Source organism: Microcaecilia unicolor, chromosome 5 (assembly GCF_901765095.1).
Source record: "Microcaecilia unicolor chromosome 5, aMicUni1.1, whole genome shotgun sequence".
In the NCBI taxonomy this organism is placed as follows: Eukaryota; Metazoa; Chordata; class Amphibia; order Gymnophiona; family Siphonopidae; genus Microcaecilia; species Microcaecilia unicolor.
Genome location: NC_044035.1, coordinates 156,253,338 through 156,268,270, shown reverse-complemented (window position 1 = coordinate 156,268,270; position 14,933 = coordinate 156,253,338). Strand labels below are relative to the sequence as shown.

The following is a 14,933-nucleotide window of genomic DNA, read 5'->3' as shown; positions in this document are numbered from 1 at the left end:
AGCTGTGACTGGTGTGCACAGGTTTTCGTTTCTGTTCCTGAATATATTTTGACCAATTCTTGATCATTGAAAGCTCTTAACTGTGGCCTGTTTTCCTTCAGTGTTTGCAGGGACAAATCAGCCAAGGGCAGAAAACATTTATGTGCACTCTGGACTTCTCAGGAAAAGTAAGTGACAGGAAGAAGTTTATCCTGCCATCTTGTTATAGAGGCAGGCAAGAGGGGGTCTGCTCTGTGATCCTCAGCTAGAAATGAAGGGAGATCTCTGATCAGCCATCCTCAGCTAGTGTAGAAATGGATGGGGGAGGAAGGGTAGTTCACACTAATGAAAGGTGGTACAGTAAATACAACAAACAAACACTGCCATCCTCAGTCCTGGGCTGTACGGATGTCTCTAGTCTTCTATTCAGAGCTGTATGACGGAGGTCTCTTCCCAGTTTCAGGATGTAGGCCTTTGCCCTGGATTCTATACAGGACACCCAAAGTTAGGCACTCAATTTTGGGCATGGATCAAAGATCTGTACACAAAGTAATTGGCTAAATTGGCACTAAGAATCTAATTGGTGTTAACAAGCACATAATTGGCAGTAATTAGGAACTAAGGGCCAGATTCTACATAAAGCACCTAAAAAATCCGCACAGTAAACATTTCTGCCTAATCATATTCTATAAGCAGTGCCTAAATTTAGGCGCAGTATATAGAATACGCTTAGTTGATATCCCAGCCCCTAAAACTACACACCTCCATTTATACCAATGAAAATATGGCATAATTCCCTATGCGTAGCTTTATGTGCACTGGGCCATATTCTATAACTACACATATAAAATTAGGAACACCCAGGGAATGCCCATTTCCCAACCCATAGCCACGCCCCTCTTTAACTGCACGCACGAGAATTTAGACAGTTCAACACAGAAAACGTTTAGTGAGTTGGCATGTAAATTCTAATTGCCAATTAGTGCTTATTATTGCTTAAGTGCTGTTATCAATGCTGATTAGCTTGTTAAGCCAATTAAGTTACACGCATTGTTATACAGTATGCCTGGATTTCGGCGCAGAATAGAATCCAGCAGTAGGCGTGCATCTGCCCTACTCCCTATTCCATAATATGTGCATCTAAATTTCATAGCATGGGGCATGGCTATGGGAGGAGCATAGGCGGGTCAGAGGTGTTCCCAGAATTTAGGCGCAGTGTTATAGAATACCTGCATTTGCACGCCTAACAGCTATTAGTTGGGCACTCGCATTTATACCAGCCTTTGGCAGGCATAAATTCTCACGCAGATAGCAGAGAAACGCACACAATTCTAGCATTCTATTTTATTTTATTTATTTATTTTATTTATTAGGATTTATTTATCGCCTTTTTGAAGGAATTCACTCAAGGCGGTGTACAGTAAGAATAGATCAAACATGAGCAGTAAAAATATTTGAAAAACAATACAAAGTATGGCATGGTATACTACTTGCAATGACAACACAATCCAGTTCATTTTCGAAAGAGAAGGGCGCCCATCTTTCAACACAAATCGGGAGATGGGCGCCCTTCTCTCAGGGGCGCCAGAATTGGCATAATCAAAAGCCAATTTTGGGCGTCCCCAACTGCTTTCTGTCGCCAGGACGGTCGAAGTTCCTGGGGCGTGTCGTAAGGGTAGTGAAGGTGGAACAGGTTGCGTGCTGGGGCGTGGTTAAGAGATGGGCGCCCTCGGCCAATAATGGAAAAAAGAAGGGCATCCGTGGCGAGAATTTGGTCCACTTTATTTGGTCCCTTTTTTTCAGGTCCAAGTCCCAAAAATTGCCCGAACTGACCAGATGACCACTGGAGGGAATCGGGGATCACCTCCCCTGACTCCCCCGGTGGTCACTAACCCCCTCCCACCCTCAAAAAAACAACTTTCAAAACTTTTTTTGCCAGCCTCTATGTCAGCCTCAAATGTCATACTCTGGTTCATGACAGCAGTATACAGGTCCCTGGAGCAGTTTTAGTGGGTGCAGTGCACTTCAGGCAGGCGGACCCACGCCCATCCCCCCCTACCTGTTCCACTTGGGGTGGAAAATGGGAGCCCTCCAAAACCCACCAGAAATCCACTGTACCCACATGTAGGTGCCCCCCTTCACCCCTTAGGGCTATGGTAGTGGTGTATAGTTGTGGGGAGTGGGTTTCGGGGGGCTCAGCACCCAAGGTAAGGGAGCTATGTACCTGGGAGCAATTTGTGAAGTCCACTGCAGTGCCCCCTAGGATGCCCGGTTGGTGTCCAGGCATGTGAGGGGGACCTGTGCACTACGAATCCTGACCCCTCCCACTACCAAATGCCTTGGATTTATTCGTTTTTGAGATGGGCGCCATCGGTTTCCATTATGGGGGAAAACCGAGGGCGCCCATCTCTAAATCCTGCGATCTCAGCATTTAGGTCGAGATTTGGGTGCCCCCAAATCCGAATTATCAAAACGAAAGATGGACACCCATCTCGTTTCGAAAATATGGTTGGCCCTGCCAGTTCGCAGCACCGTCCTCGAAGATGGGTGCCCTTAGAGATGGGCGTCCCCAATCGAAAATGCCCCTCCACATGTGCTAGAACATTATAATTGGTAGTGAGAGGTAAGGCAAAGTTGTAACATATAAATGAGTAAGAAAGTAGGAAGAATTAGAAAGTAAGGTGATTGATTTGAAGAAAGTTGCACATGAGGTCAGAGAGATGGTTAAATATTATCTCAGCTAGTGTAGGAGTGGATAAACATGTCCCGCTGCAGTATGTGCAGCCCGAGTCAATCCTTGTGTGTGTGAGTGAGACTAACAAGTTAGTTACTTCTTCCATTAAAGGCTTGGTTGAAGAGCCAAGCTTTCACCTGCTTCCTGAAGTAGAGGTAGTCTTGTGTTAAGTGGAGCCTTTCAGGCAATGCATTCCAGAGTGTGGGGGCTACTCCAGAGAAGGCTCGCTTGCGGATATCACATCGTGTATAAAGGCCGTTCTGCAGAGAGCACCCTTTACAGAATACTAGCCTAGCGCGGATCATCTCAGTGCATGTATTTGGGTGCTATTTACAGAATCTAGTCCTTGGCCTTCTCAACAGTAAGAGGGGAAGTCTTTGGTTTTCTAGTCTTGGTTATAAAAGGGCAGTACAGCATGAGATAAGCAATACTCTCACATAAAAGAACAACATTTGTCTCATTGCCTAGAGAGCATGGACATCACTGCCATTTGTATTTTCAGTTGTGTTTTGGCTAATATGGTCCTTGAACATAGTTCTTTTGAGTGATGACGACAAAGTATGAGGTAGCTGAAGGTCCAATGAAGAATGATTCCTAAATTGTTTGGGATATAGTCATTTCCAGACTGGGAAATATAGAAACAGATACCAGGCAAATAGAAAATGAAAACAGCTTTTTTAGCACATCAAGTTTCACGTAGCAAGCACTTGGGATTCACTTCAAAGAGGTAAACAGCAGCAGAATTTCATTCATTCTACTTCATTACATGCATTAATGTAAAATTGAGGTAAAAAGAACAAAACATAAATAAAATACAATAAAATCATAACAAAATCTCCTGAACTCTCCTGCCCTCAAAACAAACCCTATCTGTATTATTAATAGTAATCTATTTATACTAGAAAAAAAAACAAGATTTAACCAGCTTACAGAATTATTTCACATAATCAATCTCCAAGCGAATGGCTAAAGCCAAGGGTGGTCCAAAATAAAAGCAAAAGCTCTACATTGTAAATGAAAATGTGAAGGAATCAACAGCAAAGACAGTTAGGCTGAGCACAGAGACCTACAAGGAACATAAGACTTAAGTCCCAACCCCCCTGGCACAAAGACCGAATCCCTCCCCTCTGCCCCAGGCGTACCTTACTCCCTGGTGGTTCAGTGGGGCGATGGGAGCAGGTGCAAACCCCACTCACTCCTGCCCCTAGCAGCTCCATACTCTACGTGGCTACCACAGTCTCTAGTGGGAGACTTGTAGTACTAGCAGTAGTACTGCAAAACTCCCACTAAAGGGTGCAGTGGCCATTTTTACTTTGAAGCCGCTAGGGACAGGAGTGAGTGGGGTTTGCTCATGCTCCCATTGGCCCACTGGACCACAAGAGAGTATGGTGGGCTTCGGGAGGGAGGTGAATTGGTCCTTGTGCTGAGGGGGTGGGAGAGGGATCACAGCTTACTACTACTACTACTCATTTCTGTAGTGCTACTAGAGTTACGCAGTGCTGTACAGTGAACATGTAAGAGACAGTCCCAGCTGGATAGAACTTACAATCTAATCAAGACAGAAAAACAGGACAAATAAGGGAATTACTTAAGGTGGGAATTATAAAACAGACATAGGTACTGAACAAGTAAATAGGAGTTAAGAATTAAAAACAGCCTTAAAAAGGTAGCCAGAGCTGAAGCTTGACGTACTGATTCAGGAAGTTTATTCCAGGTGTATGGTGTGGCAAGATAAAAGGAATGGAGTCTGCAGTTCACAGTGGAGGAGAAGGTACAGATAAGAGAGATTTACCTGATGAACGAGTTCCCAAGAAGGAGTGTAGGGAGAGATAAGAGTGGAGAGGTACTGAGGAGCTGCAGAGTGAATGCACTTGTAAGTCAATAAGAGGAGTTTGAATTGTATGCGGAAATGGATAGGGAGCCAATGAAGTGACTTGAGGAGAGGGCTAATATGAGCATAGCGAAACTGGCGGAATATAAGTCGTGCTGCAGAATTGTCCTTTCATCCTTTCTCAGTGACTTTGACGCCTGGCTTGCCTTCTTCCATGATCCTTCCTCCCCCTCTCTCATCCTTGGTGACTTTAATATTCCTGCTAATGATCCTTCCAACTCTTATATTTCCAAGTTACTCGCTTTAACGTCGTCCTTTAATCTCCAACTATGCTCCACCTCCCCCACTCATCAAAATGGTCACTGTCTTGATCTCATCTTCTCCTCCAACTGTTCACCTTCTAGTTTCCTTGCCTCTGATCATCCCTCCTCTGATCACCATCTTATAACTTTCACACTTAAATCTCCTCCCTCCCAGTCCCGTCCTATCCTATCCAATTTATCTAGGAATCTTCACGATATTGACCCTTCATCTCTATCCTCCCATGTTTCAAACCTCCTCTCTACTGTGGCACCATCCATGTCTGTCAACGAGGCTATTTCTTCTTACAACAATACTCTATCCTCTGCCTTAGACACTCTTGCACCTTTGATGACCCGCCCTGTAAGGCGTACAAAACCCCAACCTTGGCTGACTTCTACTATCCGCTACCTACGTTCCTGTACCCGCTCCGCCGAACGCCTCTGGCGGAAATCTCGGGCCCTTGCTGATTTCTTACACTTTAAGTTCATGCTGACCTCCTTCCAATCTGCTCTTTTACGTGCCAAACAGGATTATTATATCCAACTGACCAACTCTCTTGGCTCTAATCCTCAACTTCTCTTCACCACATTGAACTCTCTCCTCAAGGTGCCCCCTCCCCCAACTCCCCCTTCATTATCTCCTCAGACCCTTGCTGAATTCTTTCACAACAAGGTTCAAAAGATAAACCTTGCTTTCTCTACCTCACCAGCTCTCCCTCCACTAGTCCGTTCCCCTCTCTCTCCTTCCCCTCATTCCCTTTCCTCCTTTCCTGAAGTTACTATTGAGGAAACTACACTTCTCCTTTCTTCCTCAAAATGTACCACCTGTTCCTCTGATCCCATTCCCACCCATCTTCTTAATGCCATCTCTCCTGCTCTTATTCCTTTTATCTGTCACATTCTCAACCTCTCACTTTCCACTGCGACTGTCCCTGCTGCCTTTAAACATGCTGTGGTCACACCTCTCCTTAAGAAGCCTTCACTTGACCCTACTTGTCCCTCTAATTACCGACCCATCTCCCTCCTTCCTTTTCTCTCCAAATTACTTGAGCGTGCTGTTCACCGCCGCTGCCTTGATTTTCTCTCCTCACATGCTATTCTTGACCCATTACAATCTGGTTTTCGCCCTCTCCACTCAACCGAAACTGCGCTTACTAAAGTCTCCAATGACCTATTACTGGCTAAATCCAGAGGCCAATATTCCATCCTCATTCTTCTTGATCTTTCCGCTGCTTTTGACACTGTCGATCACAGCATACTTCTCGATACCCTGTCCTCACTTGGATTCCAGGGCTCTGTCCTTTCCTGGTTCTCTTCCTACCTCTCCCTCCGCACCTTTAGTGTTCACTCTGGTGGATCCTCTTCTACTTCTATCCCTCTGCCTGTCGGCGTACCTCAGGGTTCTGTTCTTGGTCCCCTCCTCTTTTTTCTATCTACACTTCTTCCCTTGGTTCATTAATCTCATCCCATGGCTTTTCCTACCATCTCTATGCTGATGACTCCCAAATCTACCTTTCTACCCCTGATATCTCACCTTCCATCCGAACCAAAGTTTCAGCGTGCTTATCTGACATTGCTGCCTGGATGTCTCAACGCCACCTGAAATTAAATATGACCAAAACCGAGCTTCTCATTTTCCCCCCCAAACCCACCTCCCCGCTCCCCCCGTTTTCTATTTCTCTTGATGGCTCTCTCATTCTCCCTGTCTCCTCAGCTCGAAACCTTGGGGTCATCTTTGATGCTTCTCTCTCCTTCTCTGCTCATATCCAGCAGACCGCCAAGACCTGTCGTTTCTTTCTTTACAACATCCGTAAAATCCGCCCCTTTCTTTCCGAGCACTCTACCAAAACCCTCATCCACACCCTTGTCACCTCTCGTTTAGACTACTGCAATCTGCTTCTTGCTGGCCTCCCACTTAGTCACCTCTCCCCTCTCCAGTCAGTTCAAAACTCTGCTGCCCGTCTCATCTTCCGCCAGGGTCGCTTTACTCATACTACCCCTCTCCTCAAGACCCTTCACTGGCTCCCTATCCGTTTTCGCATCCTGTTCAAACTTCTTCTACTAACCTATAAATGTATTCACTCTGCTGCTCCCCAGTATCTCTCCACACTCGTCCTTCCCTACACCCCTTCCCGTGCACTCCGCTCAATGGATAAATCCTTCTTATCTGTTCCCTTCTCCACTACTGCCAACTCCAGACTTCGCGCCTTCTGTCTCGCTGCACCCTACGCCTGGAATAAACTTCCTGAGCCCCTATGTCTTGCCCCATCCTTGGCCACCTTTAAATCTAGACTGAAAGCCCACCTCTTTAACATTGCTTTTGACTCGTAACCACTTGTAACCACTCGCCTCCACCTACCCTCCTCTCTTCCTTCTCGTTCACACTAATTGATTTGATTTGCTTACTTTATTTATTTTTTGTCTATTAGATTGTAAGCTCTTTGAGCAGGGACTGTCTTTCTTCTATGTTTGTGCAGCGCTGTGTATGCCTTGTAGCGCTATAGAAATGCTAAATAGTAGTAGTAGTAGTAATTTTGGACAGATTGCAGGGGAGAGAGATGGCTCAGTGTGAGTCCTGTGAGAAGCAAGTTCCAGTAGTCTAAGTGAGAGGTGATAAGAATGTGAATAAGGGTTTTGGTAGTGTGCTCAGAAAGGAAAGGACAAATTTTGGTGATGCTATAAAGAAAGAGATGACAGGTTTTAGCAGGCTGTGAAAGGGTGGGAGAGGGATCACAGCTTGCTGGGGTGGGAGGGAGGGCAGGACACTGTATATTGAAGACTGATTCCTGGATGTTATGCTGGTGCCAGCCAATATTCAGTGTTGGCATCTGCATAGCTAGCTGGGCAAAGTTAGGACTACTGTTCTAATTATTAAGCTACTTCTGAGGGTCCAATAGCAGCTCACAGCAGTGATAGAAAAATGGCACTGCAGTGGTCTCAGTTACATGGATGTCACACGCCTCCTAATACTCTGGATGGCTGAGGAAGTGGGACAGGATCTCAGGGGTACAGCTGGTATAACTTCTTTTTCACCCCTGATCTGACTACCTCACATTGATTTTTCTTTGGGCCATTGTTGCAGGACCTACATTAAAGCCAAGAAGAGACAGACCCCAGTCCAGCATATATGATCCATTTGCTGGGATGAAAACCCCTGGACAGCGCCAACTGATAACGTTACAAGAGCAAGTGAAGCTGGGAATAGTCAGTGTGGATGACGCTGTTTTGGAGTTCAAAGAATGGCATTTAAATCAGAAGAGGAGATCTGAGTCTTTTCGATTCCAGCAGGTATAGTACTTAATTCTGCTATAATTGCATGGTTCAGTGCTGGAGGTCCACCAATATATAACACAGCACAGTCACAGAATAATGGCTAATAATAATACATGACACTTATATCCCACACTTACCACAAGAGTTCAGTGTGGCTCACAAAAAAGTAAACTGGACCATCTGCAGGAATATTACACATAATGATCAACTAACCATCAAGAAAAATAACACAATCACATAAAAAATGTCTTAAATAAGAAAGTTTTCAACAGTTTTCAAAAAACCCATATAATCAGATTGCCTTCTTAGATCAATAGGTAATTCATTCCAGTGGCTGGTTGCTAAATAAGCAAATGTACTAAAGAAAGTCTATTTACCTATAAACTACCAGTTTTGATCTGAATATTGTAGACGTAGAAAACATCTAGATTCAAGTATAATATATGCGATAATCATATCAGACTTACCATATACTCCGGTACTTCACCGTGCACAATTCAAAAAACAAGGCCACAACAAAGCTTAACAACTCGTGCTTGCATTGGCAACCAACGTAACTGTATTATTAATGGGGAAGCTCTGTTAAATCTAGAAACCCTAAATATTAATCTCACACTGGTATTTAATAAAGTTTGACCTTTTTAACACTACATCTTTACAACCTAGGTAAATAATGTCACAATAATCGATATGCGACAGTATAATTGCTTGTGCAATCGATCTAAACACTTCCACTGAAAAATTTGATCTTGTATGACGTAGCTTCCACAGCTCAATAAACACCTTATAGGCTACTGCCTTCACCTCCAAGATCTCAGAACCTCCTTCTCCATTCTCCTCCCTCCCCCAAGGTTCCAGAATCTCCCTGAACTCTTCTTTCCCCATCCCAATCTTCCTTCCTTTGGTCTCCCTGACCTTTTCTGTCTTCCCTTCCCCAGCCCAGTCTTCCTTCTTTTTTCACTTCTTTTCCCTGTTTCTCCCTCCTTCTCCTCTCCCCATCCTGATATTTGGTCCTTCTCTTATGCCCACCCCGATCCCCCTCCCTTTCTCCTCTTCCTACTCTGGAGCTCTCTTCTTCCTTTTTCTCCCACATCAATACTTGAAATTCTCCACCCATAAAAAAACTCTCTAAATAATAAAACAAGTTATTCAGGCACAAAGCAATGCTGGAAAACTAAAAAGTATTAAAGAAAGCAAGCGGGCAAACTATCTGCAATATCCAATATAGGCAACAAGCCAGCAGATTTGTAGCAGGAAGGATCCAATTTTATTCACCACATAAAAGCATACATGTAAAACTTAAGATGCCAGACACGGCCATGTTTTGCCCTATCAAGGGCTGCCTAAGGGGCTTCTTAAAATTATTAATAAATATATACATTAAATTGAGTCAGTAAACCCATAACATCAATTAAATAAATACATAATTAACTACATAGTCAAATCATAAAACCACAATCAAAAAACAATATCCAAAATGATACTATCAGATAAAGGACCCACTGGACATGTAAAGGTAAAAATGTGAAAAAATATAAAAACAGGTGGAATAAGACACTCATGCATCCAAAAGGTGTGATCCAACTGTGTCACCTGTTGGTAAAGAGCTAAAAGGCAATGAGGGATAATAATTCAAGGGTCCTTTTAGTAAACTGTGGTAAAAGAGGGATACACACAAAGTATCACATACCATGTAAAATGAGTTTATCTTGTTGGGCAGACTGGATGGACCGTACAGGTCTTTATCTGCCGTCATTTACTATGTTACTAAGGATAACTATCAGGTCTCTTGTTCCTGATGGTGGTTGGGAGGCGGGGATAGTGCTGGGCAGACTTATACAGTCTGTGCCAGAGCCGGTGGCGGGAAGCGGGGCTGGTGGTTGGGAGGCGGGGATAGTGCTGGGCAGACTTATACGGTCTGTGCCCTGAAGAGCACAGGTACAAATCAAAGTAGGGTATACACAAAAAGTAGCACATATAAGCTATCTTGTTGGGCAGACTGGATGGACCGTGCAGGTCTTTTTCTGCCGTCATCTACTATGTTACTATGTAAAAGAGGGTCTGTGCTATCAGAGCGTGTTTTTGGCTGTCTTTTTAAGGAAAAGAAATGGCCATGCAGTAAGTGAATCACTTGCCGCGTGGCCATTTCAGGGGCAGCACTTACCGCCACCTATTGAGGTGGGAGTAAGGGCTCCCGCACAGCACACGGTACTGCTCAATTACCACCAGGTAAGAACTGGCTCTAGAAAATTGAAGATATTTTTGTAGCCCCGGATATGGCGCATGTTGGGGGTGGGAACTACCTCTGAGCACCTGTGGTACCACGGCGGTAGTTCCTGATTGGCACACCTCAATTAGTATGTTTCTTATGAACCCCTCTCCTTTAAAACAATTTAAATTAATGTAAAAAAAAAGTCAGCCAAGCAGGCTCAAAATAAATAAATAATCCTACCCCAGAGTGTGGTGAAATACACACATACCTTTCTCAAGCATGTAAGCAACTTGTGGTGACTCTGCCCCAGCTGCTTGATTACGTGTTTTTATTGGCTGTGTGTAGAGGTCAGAGGTCATGCCCAGAACTGAACTGCGTAAAATAAGAACATCTAAAAAATAAATAAAAGGTAAAAAGCTGCAATGGCAAGTAAAAAAGCTGTAACATGGCATAATGCTTCACTAAGGGCCCCTTTTAGAATGCTGCAGTAAAAGGGGCCCTGTGGTAGTGTCGGCATGTGGATTTGCCACGCACCAAGGCCCCCTTTTATTGCAGTGGGTAAAAGGCTATTTTTAACAAAAAGCCAATGGCCACATGGTAAGTGAACCACTTGTTGTGTGGCCATATCCCGAGGGAGCCTATTTAGGAGGCGGTAGGGGCTCCTACACTATCCTGGCAGTAACCGGGCAGCACACAGGGCTGCCCAATTACCGCTGGGTAAGCCCCCGGTGCTAAAAATAAAAAATATTTTTGATGTGCCAGAAATGGCGCACATTGGAGACGCCTGCTGTAGTCCAATGGTAGTGCCGAAATGATGCGCGGCAAAGAACATGAGATATACATAATCTTATCTAGCCATAAGCAGATAATTTGCACCAGAATAAGCATAGGTTGCAGAATCTCTTAGAACTAGAAAAACATTGAGGGGCTGAGATTCAAAAGGTTTTTCTGGCTCATTTTTACAGTTTTAAACAATGAAAAATGGAGGAGATATGTCGTCAACTAAACTTATACCTGACATATATTAATTAATAAGAGTGTTGTTACCTCAAGAAGCCCTCGGCTCTATTTTAACTTGAGCTCACAAGGGCTGGGTAGCTTCACCATTGGTAGCAACACTCGAGATGTAGCTTATCCAAAATTGTATAATTCTTTTTTATCTTTTTCTAATTTTTCTTATATACAATTTTCAACAGTAATAAAGTATCTATCATTCATCGGATAGCCTCTAACAGCTACTTAGCTTTCTATAGTCTGATCCTTCTTATGACTCGCTGCATAATGACGCGACCTCGAGGTCATAAGAAGGATCAGACTATAGAAAGCTAAGTAGCTGTTAGAGGCTATCCGATGAATGATAGATACTTTATTACTGTTGAAAATTGTATATAAGAAAAATTAGAAAAAGATAAAAAAGAATTATACAATTTTGGATAAGCTACATCTCGAGTGTTGCTACCAATGATGAAGCTACCCAGCCCTTGTGAGCTCAAGTTAAAATAGAGCCGAGGGCTTCTTGAGGTAACAACACTCTTATTAATTAATATATGTCAGGTATAAGTTTAGTTGACGACATATCTCCTCCATTTTTCATTGTTTATGGCTGAAGATAGTTAGAAGGAGATTTTCCTTAGGTTTATCTATCATTTTTACAGTTTACCAGAAAAAATCCAAGACTTTAATTTCTCTTCCCCTTCACTAGATAAAATTTAGCTGAATAAAGAGATGGGTTTACAGGCATTCCCAAGATGCAACAAAATTCTGTGTGGTCAATGCTAATATTCTGGATTGGTTAGATAGTTAAGTAGGCAAATTGGTTCACATTAACTCTCTGCTAAAATAATCCAGGTAACTCACTGACCAGCTTGCTGAATATTGCTGAGATAGTATATGTTCCTAGTGCATCACTGAGATTTTAAAAAAATAAATAACTATTATGTTAAATAACTATTATATTATGTTGTTATCCACTTACCCGCTTCTTAATCAACATAATTTTCGTATGAACCTTAATAGCAATAATTCTGAAATTCTTCTCCGTTAATATGATTGCCATAATATTCCTATGCACCTTATCTGTTATATATACTCTGATTCTCTATTCCATCAATGTGATTGTAGTTGTATTATATTGTAAGCCACATTGAGCCTGCAAATAGGTGGGAAAATGTGGGATATAAATGCAGCAAAATAAAATAAATAAATAAATTTTGCAAACAAGTAGCATAGTAACATATCATAGTAGATAATGGCAGATAAAGACATTCTGTCTTCCCAACAAGATAAACTCATTGCATAAGGTATGATGCAATACCACATATGCATATTTGATCTTGATTTGTCCTTGCCATTTTCAGGGCACAGACCATAGAAGTCTGCCCTGCACTAGCCTTGTTCCCCCACTTTGGATCCTAAATTCAGCCCTCTCAGCTTTTTCATGAACCTTCTGTGAGGAACCGTTATCAAAGGCTTTGCTGAAATCCAAATACATTACGTCTAGCGCATGTCCTTTATCCATGTCTTTGGTCACCCAGTCAAAGAAATCTGACGTCATTTCCTCTTTCTGTGAGGGCGGGACACGGAGAGGGAATGAAGGGAAGGCTAGAGACGGGCAGGGCTTTCACTGACGCGGCCACTGCGATGGAGGTAGATAAAAGATTTAAACCATGCAGGGTGGCGGGACAAAAAGGGGGATATTGGGGGAAGAAGAGAGCGGGCAGGTGGACATGAATGGGAGGGAAGGATGGCGGCAAAGGAGAATTGCTGGACATAGATGGGAGTGGATGATAGGGGCAAAGGAGAATCACTGGACATGCAGGGGAGAGAGGAGAAATCGCTGGACATGGAGGGGAGGGCAGGGCCCAGGGAGAGAGGAGAAATTGCTGGACATGGAGGGGAGGGCAGGGCCCAGGGAGAGAGGAGAAATTGCTGGACATGGAGGGTAGGGGAGAAAAGAGAATTGCTGGATATGGATGGATGGAGGGGGGCAGGGGAGAGAGGAGAATTGCTGGATATGGATGGATAGATGGATGGAGGGCAGGGGAGAGGAGAGTTGCTGGACATGGGTGGATGGAGGGGAGGGCACTGAAGAGGAGAGTTGCTGGACATAGGTGGATGGGGGAGGGGAGAGGAGAGTTGCTGGACATGGGTGGATGGAGGAGAGAGGAGAGTTGCTGGATATGGGTGGATGGAGGGGAGAGTAGGGGAGAGAGGAGAATTGCTGGATATGGATGGAGGGGGGCAGGGGAGAGAGAGGAGAGTTTCAGGGATGGAGGGGAGGGCAGGAGAAATTCTGGACATAGATGGAGGGGAGGGAAGACAGGAAGGATATGCACATGGATGGAGGGGAAGGGAGAGAGAAGAAATGCTGGACATGGATGGAGGGGAGGGAAGAGAGAGGAAGTGAGATGAACATGAATGGATGGGAGAGAGGAAAAATGCTAGACACGGATGGATGGATGGAAGGGAAGAGAGAGGAAGTGAGATGAACATGAATGGAGGGGAGAGAGGAAAAATGCTGGACATGGATGGAGGGAAGGGAAGAGAGAGGAAGTGAGATGGACATGAATGGAGGGGAGAGAGAAAAAATGCTGGACATGGATGGAGGGAAGGGAAGAGAGAGGAAGTGAGATGAACATGAATGGAGGGGAGAGAGGAAAAATGCTGGACATGGATGGAGGGAAGGGAGAGAAAAGAAATGCTGAACATGGATGGAGGGAAGGAAGGAGATGAGATGAGGGAAAAGGAAGAGAGGAGAAAAACTGCACATGGATGGAGAAAATAGGCAGAAGCTGGATCCACTGGACAGTCAAATCTGTGGAGGACCCAGCTTTTACTTATGGATGTAGGACAAGAAATGAAGACGAAAGGAGGAAAGTACAGAAATAAATGGAAAGGAAGCCCTGGAAATGGAGTTAAGAGGACAGACCTCATCTGACCACAATATAACTTTGTATCTGCTATCAACCGAATTGGCAAACGCATCTACGGTACTATGTAAGCCACATTGAGCCTGCAAATAGGTGGGGAAATGTGGGGTACAAATGTAACAAACAAATAAAATAAAATAAAAAAAGATAGCAGCAGAATCAGATACTGGGCCAGCATGATCAGAAAAACAAAGTCACCAGACAACAAAAGTAGAAAAAATCATTTTATTTTCATTTTAGTGTTTGAAATATGTCCACTTTGAGAATCAGGTGCTCAACGTTAAAAGTTTATATTTATTTACTTATTTATGGCATTTTATCCCACATTAAACATGAATTAGATTGGAACCTGAGAGCATTTAATTTTTTTTCCTGGAGAGAGTAATACATTGCCCCCTTCCCCCAGGCTCTCTCCCCGGTTATAGCCAGCTCTGCATTTTGGGGAGGGGGCGCAGAGGTGGACCGGTGAGAAAGCCTGTTAAACATTTACCAGCACACCCCTGGACCATACGCCCCCATTTTACCAAAATCAGCATGTATGAAATCCAGTACTTTGTGTTTCTGCACTCCGCTTTTGCTCTTATATCAAACAATGTTGTGTAATGATCACTATTACCATTTGTGAGCACTAGATCCAGCATCACCCCTTCCCTCACGGGTTCTGTCACCATTT

General features: G+C 43.8%; 1 protein-coding gene across 3 annotated transcripts in view; it reads left to right on the top strand.

Annotated features, from left to right (window-relative positions):
- PIK3AP1 (phosphoinositide-3-kinase adaptor protein 1) overlaps positions 1 to 14,933 on the top strand; it is a 228,723-nt gene that overhangs the window by 157,681 nt on the left and 56,109 nt on the right. For 2 of the 3 annotated variants that reach the window (XM_030203476.1, XM_030203475.1), the window contains exons 11-12: positions 102 to 167; positions 7,929 to 8,134. In XM_030203476.1, coding sequence (XP_030059336.1) covers positions 102 to 167; positions 7,929 to 8,134 — 272 coding nt within the window. The remainder of the gene's footprint in view (positions 1 to 101; positions 168 to 7,928; positions 8,135 to 14,933) is intronic. The other variant, XM_030203478.1, reaches the window with a different exon arrangement.